This window comes from Littorina saxatilis, linkage group LG12, assembly GCF_037325665.1.
Source record: "Littorina saxatilis isolate snail1 linkage group LG12, US_GU_Lsax_2.0, whole genome shotgun sequence".
NCBI lineage: Eukaryota > Metazoa > Mollusca > Gastropoda > Littorinimorpha > Littorinidae > Littorina > Littorina saxatilis.
In genome coordinates this window covers 41,930,880-41,949,620 of record NC_090256.1, presented here as the reverse complement: position 1 = coordinate 41,949,620, position 18,741 = coordinate 41,930,880, and the positions used below count along the sequence as shown (strand labels likewise).

The 18,741-nt window shown below is 48.4% G+C and overlaps 1 protein-coding gene across 2 annotated transcripts in view; it reads left to right on the top strand.

The window, feature by feature from the left end:
- Positions 1-18,741, top strand: part of LOC138981980 (uncharacterized) — a 275,745-nt gene that overhangs the window by 184,602 nt on the left and 72,402 nt on the right. For both annotated transcript variants that reach the window (XM_070355180.1, XM_070355179.1), the window contains exons 130-135: positions 632-826; positions 1,730-1,844; positions 16,194-16,425; positions 17,365-17,762; positions 17,961-18,175; positions 18,567-18,659. In XM_070355180.1, coding sequence (XP_070211281.1) covers positions 632-826; positions 1,730-1,844; positions 16,194-16,425; positions 17,365-17,762; positions 17,961-18,175; positions 18,567-18,659 — 1,248 coding nt within the window. The remainder of the gene's footprint in view (positions 1-631; positions 827-1,729; positions 1,845-16,193; positions 16,426-17,364; positions 17,763-17,960; positions 18,176-18,566; positions 18,660-18,741) is intronic.

Genomic DNA, 18,741 nt, shown 5'->3' with positions numbered 1-18,741 from the left:
CAGACAGCAAAACATTTCAAACAGAGAATTTGTACAAGCAACTCCTTTTGGATGCCGTGCAATATTCTAACCTTATTTTGACTTTTTGGCTCACGTAAGTGTAGCCTATGCGATGCTAACTTTTGTCTGTCTGTGCGTGCGTGCGTATGTATGTGTGTATGTCTGTGGTAGAAACTTTAACATTTGAAGACGTCATATTACATTGACGTCACATTATGACGTACGAGGGTTAGACGTCACGCGATGGAATTACTGAAAGTGTCGGTGATTGTTATTTTGAGCGGGCCGAGACTATTTGGCAGTCGTGTCCACGTAAGTAGGCTACATGCAGACAGACAGATCTAGATCTAGTGTCTCGCTTTCTTGCACAGTTTCACCTATGCTCTTTCTGTGTGTGTGTGTGTGTGTGTGTGTGTGTGTGTGTGTGTGTGTGTGTGTGTGTGTGTGTGTGTGTGTGTGTACTATGTGTACTGTGTGTGTGTATGTGTGACGGAGTGATTGAGTTTGTGTTACTGTTTGTCGATTTCTTACGTGAGCCTTGAAGGCTTCGCCTCTTGTTTCTTCTTCACAACATGACAACTCACTGAAACTTAACGAAGCAATTGATTTTTTGGTTGATTTTTTTTCTCAGGCAAACGGCACAGTGATGACCAGCAGGGCGGTGTTCGTTCTGTCGGAAGAAGTGCGATGTCCCGTGCCACACTGCAGCGGGGAAGTGGTGCAGGTTGCCATTAGCAACAATGGTGTCAACATGTCAACCCCCCTGCCTTACCTGTGCTTTGACTCTGTGTGTGACAATTGTACCATGGAGGGATGTACTGCCAGGGTAAGACATCGACGTTTACTGTCTGCATCAAAATACAATATTATTTGGACTACAAATTGCCATGCTAGACTAGGCACAAGTACCAGTTTTAACTTTACTTGCGGAAGAATTTTTTATTTTTTATTTTTTATTAAAAAAACACCTAACATACAAGCTATGAAAAGTAGGGGAGCTAGAGTACTGTCCTCTTGCCGCAATCGAAACTACCACACAATGTCCAGAGAGCAGCAAGTCAACCTCATCAGGCTGCGTACTGGCCACAACAGGCTCAATGCTCACATGAACCGAAATTTCAAGCTGGCGCCATATCACCAACCTGTGCCTGCGATCAAGAAGACCAAACAGCGGAACACATCTTACAGCGATGTCCCTTACTAGATGAGGAACGAAAAGAAGTGTGGCCGTCACCAACTCCCTTGCAGACCAAAACTATATGGCAGTCGACAGGAGTTGGAGAAAACGACAACATTTATCACCAGTGCTGGACTGATCGTGTAACCTCTGCGAACGCCAAGAAGAAGAAGAAGCTGCAATCGAAAGGGCAATGTACTGTACAGCAGTTCTATCCCTTGTCAGTGATTTGATTGTTTTATGATTCTAAAGTAACTTACCTGGTACGTTTTGTGGTAATGAAGGGGTTAAGAATGAGAAAATTCCACAGATTAGGCGCTTCCGGTGTACGAATTAGGCGCAACCAAAGAAAGGTACACATTAAAAATATATTTGTTCCCGGAACTGGGTCCCATCCCTGCTCTTATCAATCTCATGTGCTGTAGCAGTGTGCCCTTCATTGTCATTGGTGATAGTTCGTCAGTTGACAAAGATGTAGTTATTCTGCTTTGTTTAATGTGTGTTCAAGTCAATTTAGTGTGTTTACTCAGCTATGCTTTTTGTCCTTACCAGGCTGGCGTATGTCGCATTGGAGGAGTGTGCTATGCCGATGGCTTTGTCAATCAGAACAACCCTGAGGAAGCTTGTCGTCCACTGATATCAACCACTGCCTGGACTCTCATCAGAGGTAAGGTTGAGAGCACGTACTGTTAGATACCTTCAACATGTTTTCCTAGGACAAACCATATTTTAGAAGAGGGTTCTTGTGCGTTTTCACACAAAACTACGGTTTCAGAGGCTGCAAGGGGTTTAGATGATGTTGACATACATATATTCCTAAACATTTTCTCCCCCCCCCCTTCTTTTTACCTTTTTTTTTTATATATATACAAGGCCGTCTGACATGCGCCTAATGGTTTTGCTGTGAGGGCGTAAAGCTTAACATTTTCTTCATCTCTTTATCCTACATACGTGAGAGAGACACCCGTGAGATAATAATCGTTCAAATCACACGTGTGTATATCATGTAAATGAGGTCATGTCAAGCAAGTCTGGCAGGGACCTGTTTTTCCACTGCTTATGATGCCAAAGTCACCGAGACAAACGTCATTATAGAAACAAAAATTGCGCTCGCTAATTACCCTCGATGAATCTTTAGAACTAACACGTCACGCCACACTTTCAGAGTGATGTTTCTTTGCTTTGACGTAATAGATTGCACGAGGCTTTAGAAGAGATCGAGGTTCCAAAACAAGCGTCTTCAATTTAGCTGCCTCGTCTGCAAGACATTTTCAGTAAAATACAGGTAAGTACAGTATGTAGGATAAACAGAATACTACATGGCTTGCTGTGTCGTACCAGATTAAATTACATATCTTATCCCAACTCACATACAGCAATTTACTCCAGTTTAGTGCTAGGACGCTGAATAGCATCGCCTTGGTAACAAGGGGAGGTCACCCTAAAAAAGAGCTACCTTGACCCCTTAACATGACAAAGTCACGCGTGACTTCCTGACCTTGCCGCCATCTTTGAATCATTCACTCTCCAGCGATCTGTGTCTACAGACGTGTTTTGATTTTGCTCCGGCTTTCAGCCGGTTTGTCTGACTTCTGCCTTTGTCAGACCCTGCCTTGGTACTTGCACACGGTCCCTCTGCTCCTACTGTGTGTTTGGGTGAGCTTTTTTGTCGTTTGTTATCGTTTTGTGACTTAGGTTTGGTCGAATACTTAGCTTTGTTTACATTTTTTCCGTTCGCCATGTCGGATAAGGAAAGAATAAAAATGCTAAGTCGGTGGCCGAGCCTTCTTCCACAAAGAAGCCTTCTCGTAAGTCGTAGAGTTCGGCATGTTAACTCTCTTCATGCCACCGGCGGTAGCGTCCGCCAGCCTTTGTGTCTATACCACTGCACCACCGTCGGTAGCTACCGCCGAGAAAAATGTATGTCGTCAACTGTCGTAAACGGGCTCATTTGCATACCGACCTCTAGTACAACGCATGCGTACTGAATAAGAACGTTTTAACTTCCGCCATCTTCCTTCAAATTGCGGGAGCGTGCTTGTTTTCGATGTGAAAACTACAAAAGAAGATTCGTTTGTGGCGATTTGTGGTGTAGAGATGTAATGGGCGCTTTTTGGGCAGAGTTGTTAGGCAATAATGACAGCGACGACGATGCTTTTGAAGGATTTTCTTTGGAAGAGGTCGCCGAATCGATGAGGAAACTGCACATGCGATCCGAGTGTTGCAAGCACCAGAGCCAGAGTCTGATTCCGATGAAGAATACGACGAAGTGATCGGAGATTCGAAAATCAGTGTTTACGATTGTGACAGGTTACGAGTTCTGTGAGTTTCAACCTTTTTATTTTCGCTGTGTGACCGTGTCGTCTTCTGCTACCCAAGTTTGAGCATCAATGTCTTGTACATTCATTTTGTCATTCTCACAAAAAATTTCAGGGCAATGCAATGAAAACTTTTTTTTTAATGATTTTTTTAATTCGGTAGGTGGTTAAATTACCAATTTCCCCCAAAATGCTTGGTTTACAGGTATAGGAAGAGTGTAAAATTACATGGCGTGAGAAGAGTTAAGCTTTGATTAAAGTCACAGATCCTTGACTAAATCCTCGTTTGATGTGCGATAGACTTACCTAATTCTCCGGCTATGCCTAGTTTGCCTTCAGCTGCTTCACCGGTCTTGTCCGGTTCAGGCCCTGTTAGCGAGAATTTATTTATTTACTGCCTTTCACGCCTGGTGGCGTGTAGGGCAGCTGTTAGCGAGAAGCAGGATGTTTATGCTATTTTGCACTCCTTGAGTGCTTAGATATCCTCTCTTTCAGCCGAGTTTTCGTCTACCAAGGCTGAGATGTGTCTTTGCCTTCCGGTGTGGGAGGTGTGCGTTCCCTTGCCAGGGTGTGTGTTCCGCCTTCCTCCACTTTTACGTCCGCCGACGTTCACGCCTCGTTTGAGGGCAGCCGTGGTGTTTCCCTGCTGCGTTCCCAGGCCTCTTGGACTGACGACGATCAAGGTATTTATACTTCGCCAGTAACCGGGTTCTCCGGCCAAAACGAAGTGCGTGTTTGGAGAGAGTAGCCACACCGGTTCGTGTGCGCGAAAGCTTAGGCCCTAGGTCTACGTCGTTCCGATTGAGTGAACGTCTAGATCGAGGGAAAAGCCCAGACACGCGTTCGGTCTCTGACCGAACAGGGGAAGTGCGTCCTCCGACACTCCCTAGAGGAGCGGTTGGTGCGGCAGCACAGCTTTCACAGCTTTCCCCGCTTCCGCCTTTCAGGCAGGAAGCAGTCCCTAGGGACGTACCGCTTGGGTATAAAATCCCTCGTGGGCGTCTCTTCCGGGCGACACTTCGTCGGACTATGGTAGTCACGGCGGAAGTGTCTTGCCTGACTTCACGGAAGTGAGGGACTACGAGTCGGATTTTGGCACTTCCGTCCAGGGTGACGAAGATGTCAACTTCCGCATACCGACTAAGCTTCCGCAAGCTCTGGCTTTAGCGGAGGAAGTGGCTTCACGGTATTTTGAGGAGGGGGTGACATTCCCCGCTTCCGCCCTCTGGGCAGGAAAGCAGTCCCTAGGGACACACTGCTTGGGTATCGCATCCCTCGTGTGTCGTCTCTTCTGGGTGACGCTTCGCCTGACTATTGTAGTCAGGGCGGAAGGTCGTTGCCTTGTTGCACGGATGTGCGGGATTTTGAGTCGGATTTTGGTGCTTCTGTTCAGGTTGACAAAGATGCCAACTTCCGTGTACTGGTTGAACTTCCGCTAGCACTGGCTTTGGCGGCGGAAGTTACTTCAAGGTAGTTCGAGGAGGGTGCGGCAACACTTGTAGGCTTGTTGCCCAACCTCCTTCCGCTTTGGGGGATTCCCGTTCTGCGAAGGACTGGAAACAGCAGTTCCGCTTTCGGAAATTCCCGTTTTTGGAAATTCCCGTTGGTAGCGTTTGAGCTGTCTATGCTACTGACTACTGGGCAGTATGGCGATGCGTTTCACGCTGTGCCGTAGTTAACAGCTCATGGTCTGGCTCCTGATTCAGCGCAGACTTACCGTGCTTCTTTGTTTTTAGCCTCAGCTTTGCCTGCTGGTTTGGCTAAGAGGTTTACACTGCTGCATAATTCAGTCAATTTGATTGGCTCGTTTGCCTTGCCTCGTTCCACTTTTCCGGAACTTGCAGTCCTTAGGCAAGATGATACAGCAGAGACAGAGTAGTCCCGTTTTCGGAGAATTCTCTTTTGTCTTTGGAGTAACTGGCTTACGCTTGCTTGAGTTATCGTCTCTCTCTGAGACTTTGCAGAGATCTCTGTCGAGATTGATCGCGTCGTCATTAGACCCATTCAGGTTTCGTGACGATGCGGTAGAGAAAGTTGTCACTATTCTGGTAGGGAGGACGGCTACAGTAGAACAGTATGTTATACTGAGTCGTCTTTCTTATCTCCGGGGGAATAAGCACATGATCTTTTCAAGTTATCCTCTGTTTAGGAAACTTTGCAAGATTTTTTTATAGAGCTCTATCTTCTCTGCTCTTGTTAACTTCGAGTTTCGTCGTGACGCACGGGAGAAGGATGTCATGTCGCTTCTAGCTGCTTTGGCTAAAGTCTTTTGAACAGCGGAGCCTCCCAGCGCTTTTCTTGGCACATCGCTTGGCTCAGGTTGCAAACAAGAGGCGGATCTACTCCGCTCTTTGCTTTTTGTGGTTCATCTTCTGGGAGAAGCTGTGATCTGTGTCAGCTGGCCACGTTTGGCCTTTATTTAGGCAAGATACGGGGCTAAGCAAACACACATTGGGTTAAACCCTCTGCCTTAGGCAGCTTCGCGGTATGTACGCCCATCTTTGGTGCGGCATACCTCTTATTTTTCACCTTCTAGGGTGAAGTTGCTAAGGCCTCAATTTTTGTTTTTGCCTCTGTGGTGAAAAACAAGGCAAGCTGTTAAAACTTTCTCGGCTTACGGAATTGCGCTTTCTCATCAGGGTCATAAGCTTTGGTTTCTGACAAGTCGCCAGAACATGTCCAAATTATGGGCTCACATTCTGACTAAATTTTTAGGCTCACTGAGCCATTGCACGTAACCTCTCAGTCGGAACTTTTCCGGCTAAGCCTACCTCTTGAGGCAGTGGCTTCTGTCAGCGACTTTCGCTGCGCAGCACAAAGGACTCGCAGGAGGTCCTTAGTTTCAGCTTTTCTTTCTAGGAGGTTACGGAAAGAACTAAACACCATCATGTGGCTAAGCCTAGGTTTGGCACAGACGTTTTTAGTATGGGGGTTGTTTTTCTTCCACACGCAAAGACATACACCGTCGATTGGCGGGTACGCCCTTCACAGAGAGGGGTGGACAGGTTGCAAAGTCTGTTTTGTACTCTGTCCTTGATAAGGAGAGCGGCTGTACGTGTTCTGACCTCTCTTCTTGGCCAAATGGAATCGATGGCCACTCTTGTGCCCTTAGGCAGAGTCCACAAGCGGCCATTTCAGGCTGCCCTGAGTTCGCTGTGGAAGCCTTCTCTTCAGGGCTGGGAGACAGTAGTCTCTCTTGAAAGCTGGTTTCGGCACACAACGAGGCAGTGGCTGCTCCCTGGGTTTTCACAGGGAGTGCCAATCTCGTTTGCCCCCCCCCCGGACGAGTTTCTGTTCACAGACGCGTCTATGGAGGGCTGGGGTGCCCATCTTTCTGTTCACACTGCGTCAGGTCTGTGGAACGAGACGCAGAGTGGGGGGCACATTAATGCCCTAGAGTTAGAGGCTGTTTTCCTGGGACTCCAATCGTTTCTGTCTATGGTCAGGAACGAACAAATTGGGGTTCGCACAGACAACACGACCATGGCGGCCTATTTCAACAAACAGGGAGGCACTTTGTCTCTCGCTCTTTCTGTCAGGTCAGGTCAGATTCTTGCCTGGGGCAGCCAGCACCTTATTCTGTTGTCAGCGAAGTACGTCCCAGGCATACTCAACGTTCTTGCGGACTACTTCAGTCGCCCGTAGTGTACGATGCACACGGAGTAGACTCTGACTCATCAGGTCCTACAACGTCTGGGTGGCATTTCAGCAAGCCTACAGTCGATCTGTTTGTGACAAGATTCTCCTGCAGGCTTCAGGTCTTTATCTCCCCCTTTCCAGACCCAGAGGGGAGGGAAACAGACGCCCTCGAAGTAAACTGGTCGCGTCTGAGCCTATGCTTTCCCCCTGTTTCATCTCTTGGGAAAGGTTCTCAGGAAGGCGGAGCGGGGACAGCCTTGCTTGGTGTTGGTGGCCCCTTGGTGGCCCAGCCAACATTGGTTCCCCGTCCTCCTTCGCCTCGCAGACGGCCCTCCATTCTTTCTAGGTCGCTGCGCCGTTCTGGCTCCTCAGACGCTACTTTAGGCTTTGTCCAATAGGCCCACAGGGAATCGACCAGCACTGTTTATGCGTCACACTGGTCAGCTTGGACAAAGTGGTGCTCGGGGAATGGAGTTACTGCTACTTCACCTCGCTCTATGCATGTAGCAAATCATCTCTCGTGTTTGGCTGCTCAGGGCTTGGCTCCTTCTTTTTTGAGAGTCAGGCGCTCAGCCATTTCTTCTACTCTGAAGCAATTAGGGCATAGCATTAACCTGGGCGGTGTAATTGCTAGTGCTTTTAAGGGGGCAGCGATTGGTTTTACGAAGGCTAAGTCCCCTCTTCCCGCGGGGACTTATATTTTGGTACTCAAGTTTCTAGCCTCTTCGGATTTCGAACCTTTATCTTCAGCGAGCTTAGCTAACTTGACTCGTAAAGCCTTGTTCCTCGTTTTGTTAGCCTCTGCCCGTGGAGGCGGTGAGGTGCACGCTCTTTCAGGCCTGGCTAAGCATTTTTCTTTTGAGAGCTATGGCTCTTTTGTTTTAAGATTTCGGCCGGAGTTCCTTGCCAAAACCAAAAACAAGGTCTGTCCTCCTCTGTTATTCGCATTCCTCCTTTAAGTAGGATTCTTGCGTCTGGTGACCCTGCTATGGTCAATTGTCCTGTTCGTACTCTTACCAGCTACTTATCCCGTACCACGCCCATTAGGTCTAGGGACCAAAAACTGTTCTTCATCTCAGTTGACACTGAAAGGAGCAAGGACTTGTCGCGGGTCACTTTGGTAAGATGGGTCTCTACGCTTATTAAACAAGCGTATGCGTGGTGGCACAGACAAGTTGGGATTGGGCATTCTGTCCTTCCTGTGAAGTTGTCAAGAACTCATGAAGCCAGAGCCTGGGCTACTTCTCTGGCAGTCCTCCGCTCAGGCGTGCTGGCAGAGGTCTTAGACGCTGCCTACTGGAAATCGCAGGGCGTTTTCATCAACTTTTACCTGCGAGATGTGGCCAGCACTCGTCATGGTGGCAGTAGCTCCCTACCAGCCATTGTCGCGGCTGGACAAGTGGAATTTTGTTTTCCCACCTCCTTCATTAGCATTCTGCTGTATGTGAGTTGGGATAAGATATGTAATTTAATTGAAAATTTTTATCTAAATTTTAATTTGATTATATACTTACCCAACTCACATAGTGGATACCCGCCCTCCTGCCCCGCTTTTGGGGTTTTATGGGGTTTTTTTGTACCTAAAAAAGAGGGAAATTTTTCTATGTTCGCTTTCGATTGAATGATTCAAAGATGGCGGCAAGGTCAGGAAGTCACGCGTGACTTTGTCATGTTAAGGGGTCAAGGTAGCTCTTTTTTAGGGTGACCTCCCCTTGTTACCAAGGCGATGCTATTCAGCGTCCTAGCACTAAACTGGAGTAAATTGCTGTATGTGAGTTGGGTAAGTATATAATCAAATTAAAATTTAGATAAAAATTTTCAATTTACACTCGTTGCTTTTTGGCTCACGAAGTGTAGCCTATGCGATCGTAACTTTGTCTGTCTGTGCGTTTGTGCGTGTGTGTGTGTGCGTGTGTGTGTGTGTTTGTGCGTGTGTATGTCTGTGGTAGAAACTTTAACATTTCCGAGTCTATGTGTGAGTGGTTATCCAAGACTATGGATAAAGCTCGCATAAGATTATGTCACGGTCAAAAGTGTTTGACGTCAATTAAATTACATATTATTACCCAACTCACATATAGCAATTAACTCTAGTTCAGTGCTGGTAACGCTGTACGCGTTCCCCTTGGTAACAAGGGAGACCACCCTAAAAAAGAGTGATCCATCCCATAATATCAGACCGATGTCCGGTCCAACATCCGTATGCGTGCGCATACGCCGCCATTTGTATCTTTCTCTCTCAGCGGTTCAACTGGGAAGGACGCTCCTGATGTACGCTCCTGCTGTCTTCAGCATTTTGTCATAGTCTTTGGCTTTGGCATCTCCCCTTGGTCGTCGCCTAACTGTTCACCTTTACCTACGCTGTGTGGTGAGATCTTTCCGTTTTGTTATAACTTTAGCGACTTGTGAAATTTTTCTGAAATTGTTTTTCTTTGAAATTTTTCGTGAGTTCTTTCGCTATGGCGGAGGCTGCGCTTGTTGATAGCGTGAATAGGAAGCCTAGTTCGAGGCAGGTGCCTGACGATTCGCCTCCTAAACGTAGCTCGAGGAGAGAGAAGGGCGCAGGAAAATCCGCGTCTGTTTCTTCTGATTCAACTTCTGTTAAATCTCCCGTGTTAGCAGACGTCAGTTTAACTTCCGGTCAGGCTTGTTTACGTTCTGGCAAGAGTGGTGGTTCGCGCAAAAGAACTTCTTCTTCTGCTTCTGCTTCTGCTTCAACTTCAGATGGCTGCCCTGGGTTAGCGCCAGCTGAAGTTGCGTCTTTATTGTTGACTTTGAGCGCTCAAGTTTCGACACTTGCGTCGGAATTATCTTCCACTAGGGAGGAATTACGTGCGCTTCCGTCGGGTGTTTCTGATGTTCTCTCTTTAGCACAGTTACGGCAGTCTCCTGCAGTTCCGGCTTCGACTTCCGCTCAGCCTTCGGCGACTGTGACTCGGGCGGATGTCCATGCTTCGCAGGATGGGAGTACCAAGTTGGTGTCTCTTCTGAATGTGACACCAGTACAAGGTATGTCTACACCGCTTGCCGGTGTGCGAGCTCAGGGGGCTCTCTCTGGCGATGGATGTCGTGAGAGTTCTTATGAGCAGCGAAAGGACGAGCGCCTCCGTACGTCTCTTTATGAGAATATCGGGGACCGTTTTAGTCCTCTTCCGCCCAGGGGGCAGGAAGTGGTCGGTTCTGCCGACGATAAACAGTCTGATGTTCTGCCTCCTGGCTCCGAGCTTGATCTTGAGTCGGAGTGTAGGGCGGAAGACGGGGATGCCTCAGTGGTAGAGGATTCCCAACTGAATTTGCCCGCGAAGCTGTCAGCCGCAGTGGCGCTGGCGGCGGAAACGGCGTTCAGATACTTTCCGGAAGGGGTGGTGAAGGACAAGGCTCAGCTTCACCCACCTCGCTCTGCTTTTGACGATTTCCGGAGTGCACAGGAGCAACGGCCTCGCTTCCGCTTCCGGGAATCGTCAACTATTGCCTATGAGATGGCTAACGTCTTGTGTGGTAAACGCAAACCGGCGGTGCCGTTGTTGGTTCAGCACGGCGAGGCCCCGGAAGACGTCGTCTCTTGGCTGGCTCAGCCTGGGGCTCGGGCTGCTTCCGGTGTTCCGAAGTTCAAGCTTACCCCTTATCCTTTGGATCTGATGGACTCTTTTGCTCTGCCGTCAGGGGCACTTCCGGTGACGCCGGAACTTGCTGCTTTGAGAGAAGACGGGTACAGTAGGGATAGAGTTGTCCCATGTACTGACGGTTCTCTCGCGGCTGTGGAGGAAGTTGGAAGGTCTTTGCTGGAACTCACGTCAGTGTCGGAGTCTCTGCAAAGGTCTTTGTCCAGATCGATTGCCACATCTCTTGATCCTTTTGAATTTCGGTTCGATGCGTCGCCGACAGATGTTTCCACACTGCTGGCTACTCTGGGCAAGGTGACTAGAGAACAGGTTGCTTTGTCTGCCCGGCTGTATACTCACGCAGTTCTGTCAAGGAGGTCAGCCTTCTTGTCGGGGTCCAGATTTCGGGACACCGCGACTGTGGAGCGGCTGAAGGTCTCCCCTTTTGCTGAGGGGTCTCTCCTAGGGCAGGCGTCTTTCGATGCACTCCAGAAAGAGACGCAGGACGCGCGGGATGTAGCGATCGCGCGTTTGGCTTCACAGGGCTTCCAGAAGCCTCAGGGCAAGTCTCAGACTCAGGCGTTTTCTTCCGCTAAGCCTCAGACGTCTTCGTCAGGTGGTGGGAAGGCCCAGAAGCAGTCATTCTCCTCCAGGGGTAGGGGGCGTGGAGCTCCATACCCTAAGAGGGGTCAGTCTTTCGGGGGTTCCAGGGGGTTGGGGCGTAAGCCTCACCCCCAATGAAACTTCCCCTAACAACACATCCCGGTGGCCCCCGCGCTAGTTGTAGCGGGCGGCCCGTCCAGGGCCCTTTCTTCCTGGCTGCAACTGGTGGCCAGCAAGTGGGTCACGGGGATAGTGTGTTCGGGGTTCCGGCTTCTCTGGTCAGGGCAGAAGGCTCCCCTGGTCAGGATAATCCCGCCCTGCAGGGCGCCAAAGGATTTGGTGGCACGGAACGCAGTCCAGGAGGAGGTCTCGGCTCTGCTGCTCAAGGGAGCTATAGAGGAGGTCTTGGACGCGCGGTCCCCGGGGTTTTACGGCAGACTTTTCGTAGTGCCAAAAGCCTCGGGGGCGTGGAGGCCGGTGTTAGATCTTTCTCCTTTGAACAAGTTTCTGAGAGTAATCAAGTTTACCATGGAAACTCCAACCTCGGTTCGGGAGGCCTTACGGCCGGGAGATTGGGCAACGTCGATCGATCTTACAGACGCTTACTTTCACGTCCTCATACATGTCGCGGACAGGAAGTGGCTTCGCTTCCCTTGGGGCGGCAAAGCTTACCAGTTCAGGGCTCTGCCGTTCGGCCTGTCTTTAGCTCCGTGGATTTTCACGATTGTGGTCAGGCAGCTTTGCGCTCTTGTGAGACAGGAAGGCATCCGTCTCAGAGCATACCTGGACGATTGGTTAATCCTTCACCAGAACAGGGGGCTTTGCGAGGCTCATACGCACAGGGTGCTGAGTCGGGCGGCACAGCTGGGTTTCTCTGTCAACCTGACAAAATCCGAGTTGGAACCATCCCAGACGTTTACTTACCTGGGCATGGAATTCGACACACTTCGGTGGTCTGTCCGTCCGTCTCAAAGGCGGATCGACAAACTTCAGGGTCTGATTCGGTCTCTCTACGGAGAGAATCACGCCAGTGCAAGGGTTCTGACTTCGGTTCTGGGTCAGATGGAATCCATGGCTTCCCTCATTCCGTTGGGCAGGGTTCACAAGAGGCCTTTTCAGGCCTCCCTGCAGTCAAGGTGGGATCAGACATCCCAGGACTGGAGTGTTCCGATCGCACTGGGAACTTGGTTTCAGCAGACCACAGGCGTTTGGCTTCTTCCGGATTTGTTCCGGGGTGTTCCCATTGTTCGTCCACCGCCGGAGAGAGAGCTGTTTACGGACGCATCTCTGACGGGGTGGGGTGCTCATCTGGACGAGCACATGGTTTCGGGAGTTTGGGATTGCTCTCAGGCCTCCCTACATATCAATGTACTGGAGTTGGAGGCCGTTTCCCTGGCGCTTCTAGCGTTCAAGCCTTTCCTGGAGGGCAGTCATGTACGTCTTCACACCGACAACATGTCTGTGGCGTCGTATGTGAACAAGCAGGGGGGGACTCGGTCTCACAGTCTTTCCGACATTGCATGTCGCATTCTCAAGTGGTGTCACGCCCAGCACATTCTGTTGTCAGCAGTGTACTTGAAGGGCAGTCTGAACGTCCTTGCAGACACTTTGAGCAGAGGGGACAGGATTGTTCATTCAGAGTGGACTCTCACACACCAGTCTTTGCAGCGGCTTTGGTCGCAGATCGACAAGCCCAAGATAGATCTCTTTGCGACGAGGTTTTCGACGAGACTGCCTCTCTTTGTGTCCCCCTTCCCGGATCCTCTGGCCTGGAAGGTGAATGCTCTGGAAGTGGATTGGTCAGATCTTCCGGCGTATGCCTTCCCTCCGTTCTGCCTCTTAGGCAAAGTCCTCAGGAAAGTGGACTTGGAGAAACCAGCGCTGGTTCTGGTCGCTCCTCTGTGGCCAAGCCAGCACTGGTTTCCCGACCTACTGCGTCTAGCAGTTCGGCCCCCAATCCCTCTCGCCCTGAAAAGAGGAGATCTCGTGCAGCCTCGGTCAGGCGTTCAGCACGAGAACCCACAGATCCTGGCCCTTCACGCGTGGATTCTGTCCGAAGCGCTTTGCGTAGGGCAGGAGCCTCTTCCCCTACTCTGAGATTCGTTGGACATGCGCATAGAAAATCGACTTCTTCGGTTTACTCATCGCACTGGGCCTCTTGGTCTAGGTGGTGCGCGCTTAACGGGGTTAAACCTCTTTCTCCTAGGTCTATTCATGTAGCCAACCATCTGTCTTGGTTGGCTGATCAGGGGGCTTCTCCCTCTTCTATTAGGGTCCGGAGGTCGGCGATCTCTTCAACCCTCGCGCAATTAGGCCACAAAATTTCGCTCGGAGGGGTTATCGCTAGTGTTATTAAGGGGGCTGCCCTTTTAGCAGCTCGTTCAAAATCGCTTCTCCCTGCATGGGATTTGTTCCTGGTCTTACGTTTCTTAGCCTCGGATGAGTTCGAGCCTCTTTTGTCAGCCACTTTGGCCGATTTGACGCGTAAGACTGTGTTTTTAACGCTTCTCTCTACTTCTAGGAGAGGTAGTGAGGTGCATTCTTTGTCGGGTTTAGACAAGGATATTGCGTTCGAGAAGGATGGTTCCATTTCTCTCAAATTTGTTCCCGGCTTTCTCGCGAAAAACCAGAAACCTGGCCAGCTTTCTCCAATCTTGCGCATTCCACCCTTGAGCAAGATTTTGGCTCCTGGAGATCCCGATATTGCAAATTGTCCTGTGAGAGCTCTCCGATGTTACCTGTCTCGAACTCGGCCTGTTAGGTCAGAAAGTCAAAAGCTTCTTTTCATATCTTTAAACACGGCTAGGTGTAAGGATATAGCGAAGGTGACTCTGGCCAAATGGATCTCCACTCTGATCAAACGAGCATATGCGTGGTGGCTAGTGCAGTCGGGTGATGCTAGGGCAGTGTTGCCTCTCACCGCGGCTAGAACCCATGAGGCGAGAGCCTGGGCATCCTCAGTGGCAGTTCTTCGGTCCGGCAAGCTAGCCGAGGTACTGGAAGCTGCGTATTGGCGCTCTGAGGACGTTTTCGTCAACTTTTACCTCAGAGACGTCGCTTCTGTCAGACAGGATGGAAGCTCCGCGCTGCCTGCCATGGTAGCGGCGGGACAGGTCCTGCGTGCCTAGTTTTGGTAAGTACCCACCACCTATAGTAGCAATCTGCTATATGTGAGTTGGGTAATAATATGTAATTTAATCCAAAATTTTAATAATAAATTTTCATTTAATTAATATACTTACCCAACTCACATCGTTTAAACCCTCCCGCCTCCCCGCTGTGGTGGTATTGGGTTCTAAAAAAGTAGTGAGTTGGGCTTCGTTCGAATGATACAAATGGCGGCGTATGCGCACGCATACGGATGTTGGACCGGACATCGGTCTGATATTATGGGATGGATCACTCTTTTTTAGGGTGGTCTCCCTTGTTACCAAGGGGAACGCGTACAGCGTTACCAGCACTGAACTAGAGTTAATTGCTATGTGAGTTGGGTAAGTATATTAATTAAATGAAAATTTATTATTAAAATTTTGGATTAATGCATCATGACGGCATGCCTCCCTGTAGTCTTTCTCTCTCGCGTGGTGTGTGTGGTCTCGGTCATTGTTATTTTTAGCGGGCCGAGACTATTTGGCAGTCGTGTCCCTGTAAGTGGGCTACATGCAGACAGACAGATCTAGATCTAATGTCTTGCTTTCTTGCACAGTTTCACCTATGCTTACTGTGTGTGTGTGTGTGTGTATGTGTGACGGAGTGATTGAATTTGTGTTACTGTTTGTCGATTTCTTACGTGAGCCTTGAAGGCTTCGCCTCTTGTTCAAATAGTGAACAGCTCGCTTTCGCTCGCAGTTCAATATTTTAAAAAACAACTCGTGTAAATCTGGTATGACACAGCAAGCCATGTAGTATTCTCTATTTCTCCTTATTGTTTGCCTTTTTGACTCACATGCGAAGCAAAAGTGAGTCTATGTACTCACCCGAGTCGTCCGTCCGTCCGTCCGTCCGGACATCCGTCCGGACGTCCGGACGTCCGGAAAACTTTAACGTTGGATATTTCTTGGACACTATTCAGTCTATCAGTACCAAATTTGGCAAGATGGTGTATGATGACAAGGCCCCAAAAAACATACATAGCATCTTGACCTTGCTTCAAGGTCAAGGTCGCAGGGGCCATAAATGTTGTCTAAAAACAGCTATTTTTCACATTTTCCCCATTTTTTCTGAAGTTTGTGAGATTGAATACCTCACCTATATATGATATATAGGGCAAAGTAAGCCCCATCTTTTGATACCAGTTTGGTTTACCTTGCTTCAAGGTCAAGGTCACAGGAGCTCTTCAAAGTTGGATTGTATACATATTTTGAAGTGACCTTGACCCTGAACTATGGAAGATAACTGTTTCAAACTTAAAAATTATGTGGGGCACATGTTATGCTTTCATCATGAGACACATTTGGTCACATATGATCAAGGTCACTTTGACCCTTATGAAATGTGACCAAAATAAGGTAGTGAACCACTAAAAGTGACCATATCTCATGGTAGAAAGAGCCAGTAAGCACCATTGTACTTCCTATGTCTTGAATTAACAGCTTTGTGTTGCATGACCTTGGATGACCTTGACCTTGGGTCAAGGTCACATGTATTTTGGTAGGAAAAATGTGTAAAGCAGTTCTTAGTGTATGATGTCATTGCTAGGTTTAGTTATTTGACCTTGACCCTGAAGGTCAAGGTCATGTCAAGGTCAAGCATGTGAGTCGTATGGGCTTTGCCCTTCTTGTTTACTTTTTCAGATTCACTTTTCTGATAGTTACTGATCAAAAAGAAAGTGTACCGTTCATTGTTGTTTTACAGTGGACAAAGTGGAGGAAACTCGCCTGACATTCGTCAAAATCGTGGGCAACATCCTGATCACCATCAGCGGCAATCTGACCTTCACCGGTGACCTTCAGCTGACCACTGTGCGCGACCGCTTGGTTCTGACCTTTGACGGGAAGGGCACCTTGAGCCTGGGAGCGCTTACCTCCCCTTGTCTGCAGAACCCTGACCTCTGTCTCTTTGGCTTCACCATCACATTCAGCATCAGGTATGACGGTGGTTTCAAATCTAAGATAGGAACCTCTGTCTCTTTGGCTTCACCATCACATTCAGCATCAGGTATGGCGGTGGTTTCAAATCTAAGATAGGAACCTCTGTCTCTTTGGCTTCACCATCACATTCAGCATCAGGTATGGCGGTGGTTTCAAATCTAAGATAGGAACCTCTGTCTCTTTGGCTTCACCATCACATTCAGCATCAGGTATGGCGGTGGTTTCAAATCTAAGATAGGAACCTCTGTCTCTTTGGCTTCACCATCACATTCAGCATCAGGTATGGCGGTGGTTTCAAATCTAAGATAGGAACCTCTGTCTCTTTGGCTTCACCATCACATTCAGCATCAGGTATGGCGATGGTTTCAAATCTAAGATAGGAACCTCTGTCTCTTTGGCTTCACCATCACATTCGGCGTCAGGTATCCGTTGCTTTCGTCCTTTTGATACACTGGAACCCTCCTTTTAAGACCTACACAAATCTGAAAAAATGTCTGAAAATGGGGGTACATTTTCAGACGTTATGAACAGAAGATCTGAAAAAATGTAGTCTTGAAATGGGGGTACATTTTCAGACGTTGATTTGAAAAAATCTAGGTCTTATAAGGGGGAAGACTTACATTTTGGGGGTTGGGGTCATTAAGTTTCAACCCATACTATGTCACAGCTCATGCCTTGGTGACCTTAGCATTGAAAGGAAAATGGCTGCCATGGCAGATCTTGGTTTGATGATGTCTTGTGAAAACAACCTATTGGCTTGTGGGGATGACCATAGACTTAGCGTTAAAAAAACAATGACTAAAAATGAAGTTTTGAATGAGGAACCGATTAATAATGATTGTTTGGCAGTGACAAAATGTTTACTTTTGATTGTGGAAAAAAATGTAATGGATGGTAATACATGTACTGATAATCTGACCTCCATTGTGTTTCAGGTTCAACTCCCTTGCAGAGAACAGCCAGATCTTCACAAGTTGCGGCGATAAGACAGACGGCACAGGGGTGGCTGTGTACTACAGTCGCCAGCGTCTGTACGCCGTGGTGACCACACTGACCCAACGCTGGACGGTCTACACACGCAGAGTGGTCACCGACGAGTTTGTGACGTACTCAGTGTCCTTCAGCCAACAAGGCGGTCTGACCATGTACATCAACGGCGACCGAGACGGCAGGCAGGAGAAACCTGAGGCCAGAACACAGGCGTTGACTGACGCCTCGACATGTGAGCTGGTCGTCGGCCAGACAGGAGGAACGTTCTCTGTGTTTGTGTTGGAGCTGCTACAGATTGTCTACTTGCAGAAAGAAACCATCGACAAGATCGGTATCACAACAGGTCAGTCTTCTTTGTGTGTGTTGGTGTGTGTGTGTGTGTGTGTGTGTAGGCGCACATGATGGTGTTGGCGTTAATTTTTGTAATTTTGTTAAATTGCAAGTTGCTTTTTATCAGGTGCCTAACTTAAGTTTGACGCCTGAGACTTGTCACCATTTCTGAAAGTCTGTTATTTCTGTGACTTTGCTGTGTGTCTTGTAGGTTTCCCAGAAGTGCGTGAACCCAAGTTGAAGGTGAGCCTGGAGAAGGATGAGGTGTTGTTCCGCTGTGAGTTTGATCGCCTGGCAGACTTTGAGGTGCAGTATTCTGTCAGTTACCATGGTGACGACCAGGTGCTGTCAGTATACCAGCAAGTTGGAGCAGACGTGTCACCCTTGACAGAGATGGAGATGGAGGATGTGCAGTATGGAAGCAAGGTAATGCTCAGGTTCTCTGTCTGAAACAAATCCTGCTTGTCTCTGGTGTCAATGGGTATTAACTGTGTGTTGTTCGAAATGGAACTATTACCTGAAAGTTAAATGTGTAGAGTACCCCGGAGATGGAGTATGACTGACTGAATGGTGTGGGAAAAAACAGGCAATGCACGTAAAAGCCCACTCGTGCTTACAAGTAAACATGGGAGTCACAGCCCACGATTTCAGAAGAAGAAAAAAAAGAGAACTTGATTATTTTGTAATAGCTTTCCTCAGAATTTACATTTATTTTGAATGGCAGGGAAATCATTCACTGTGGTTTTGTAAGAACTAACAACTTTGTACTGGAAGTATTGGTGTTTGAGACCTGTGTCTGTTGCGTTTTGTTTTTCAGGTGTACTGCCAGGTAACTGCTTGCTACAGCAACAACTGTCCAGCAACAACTGGTGAACCTGTCCGCAGCAACGTCATTCACATTAAATTGGAAGTAAGGTTCAATTGGTTGTCTCTCTTCACTACTTAGACATTGTTAAGTTTTTCAGTGACCTAGACATATGGGCCATCTTTGT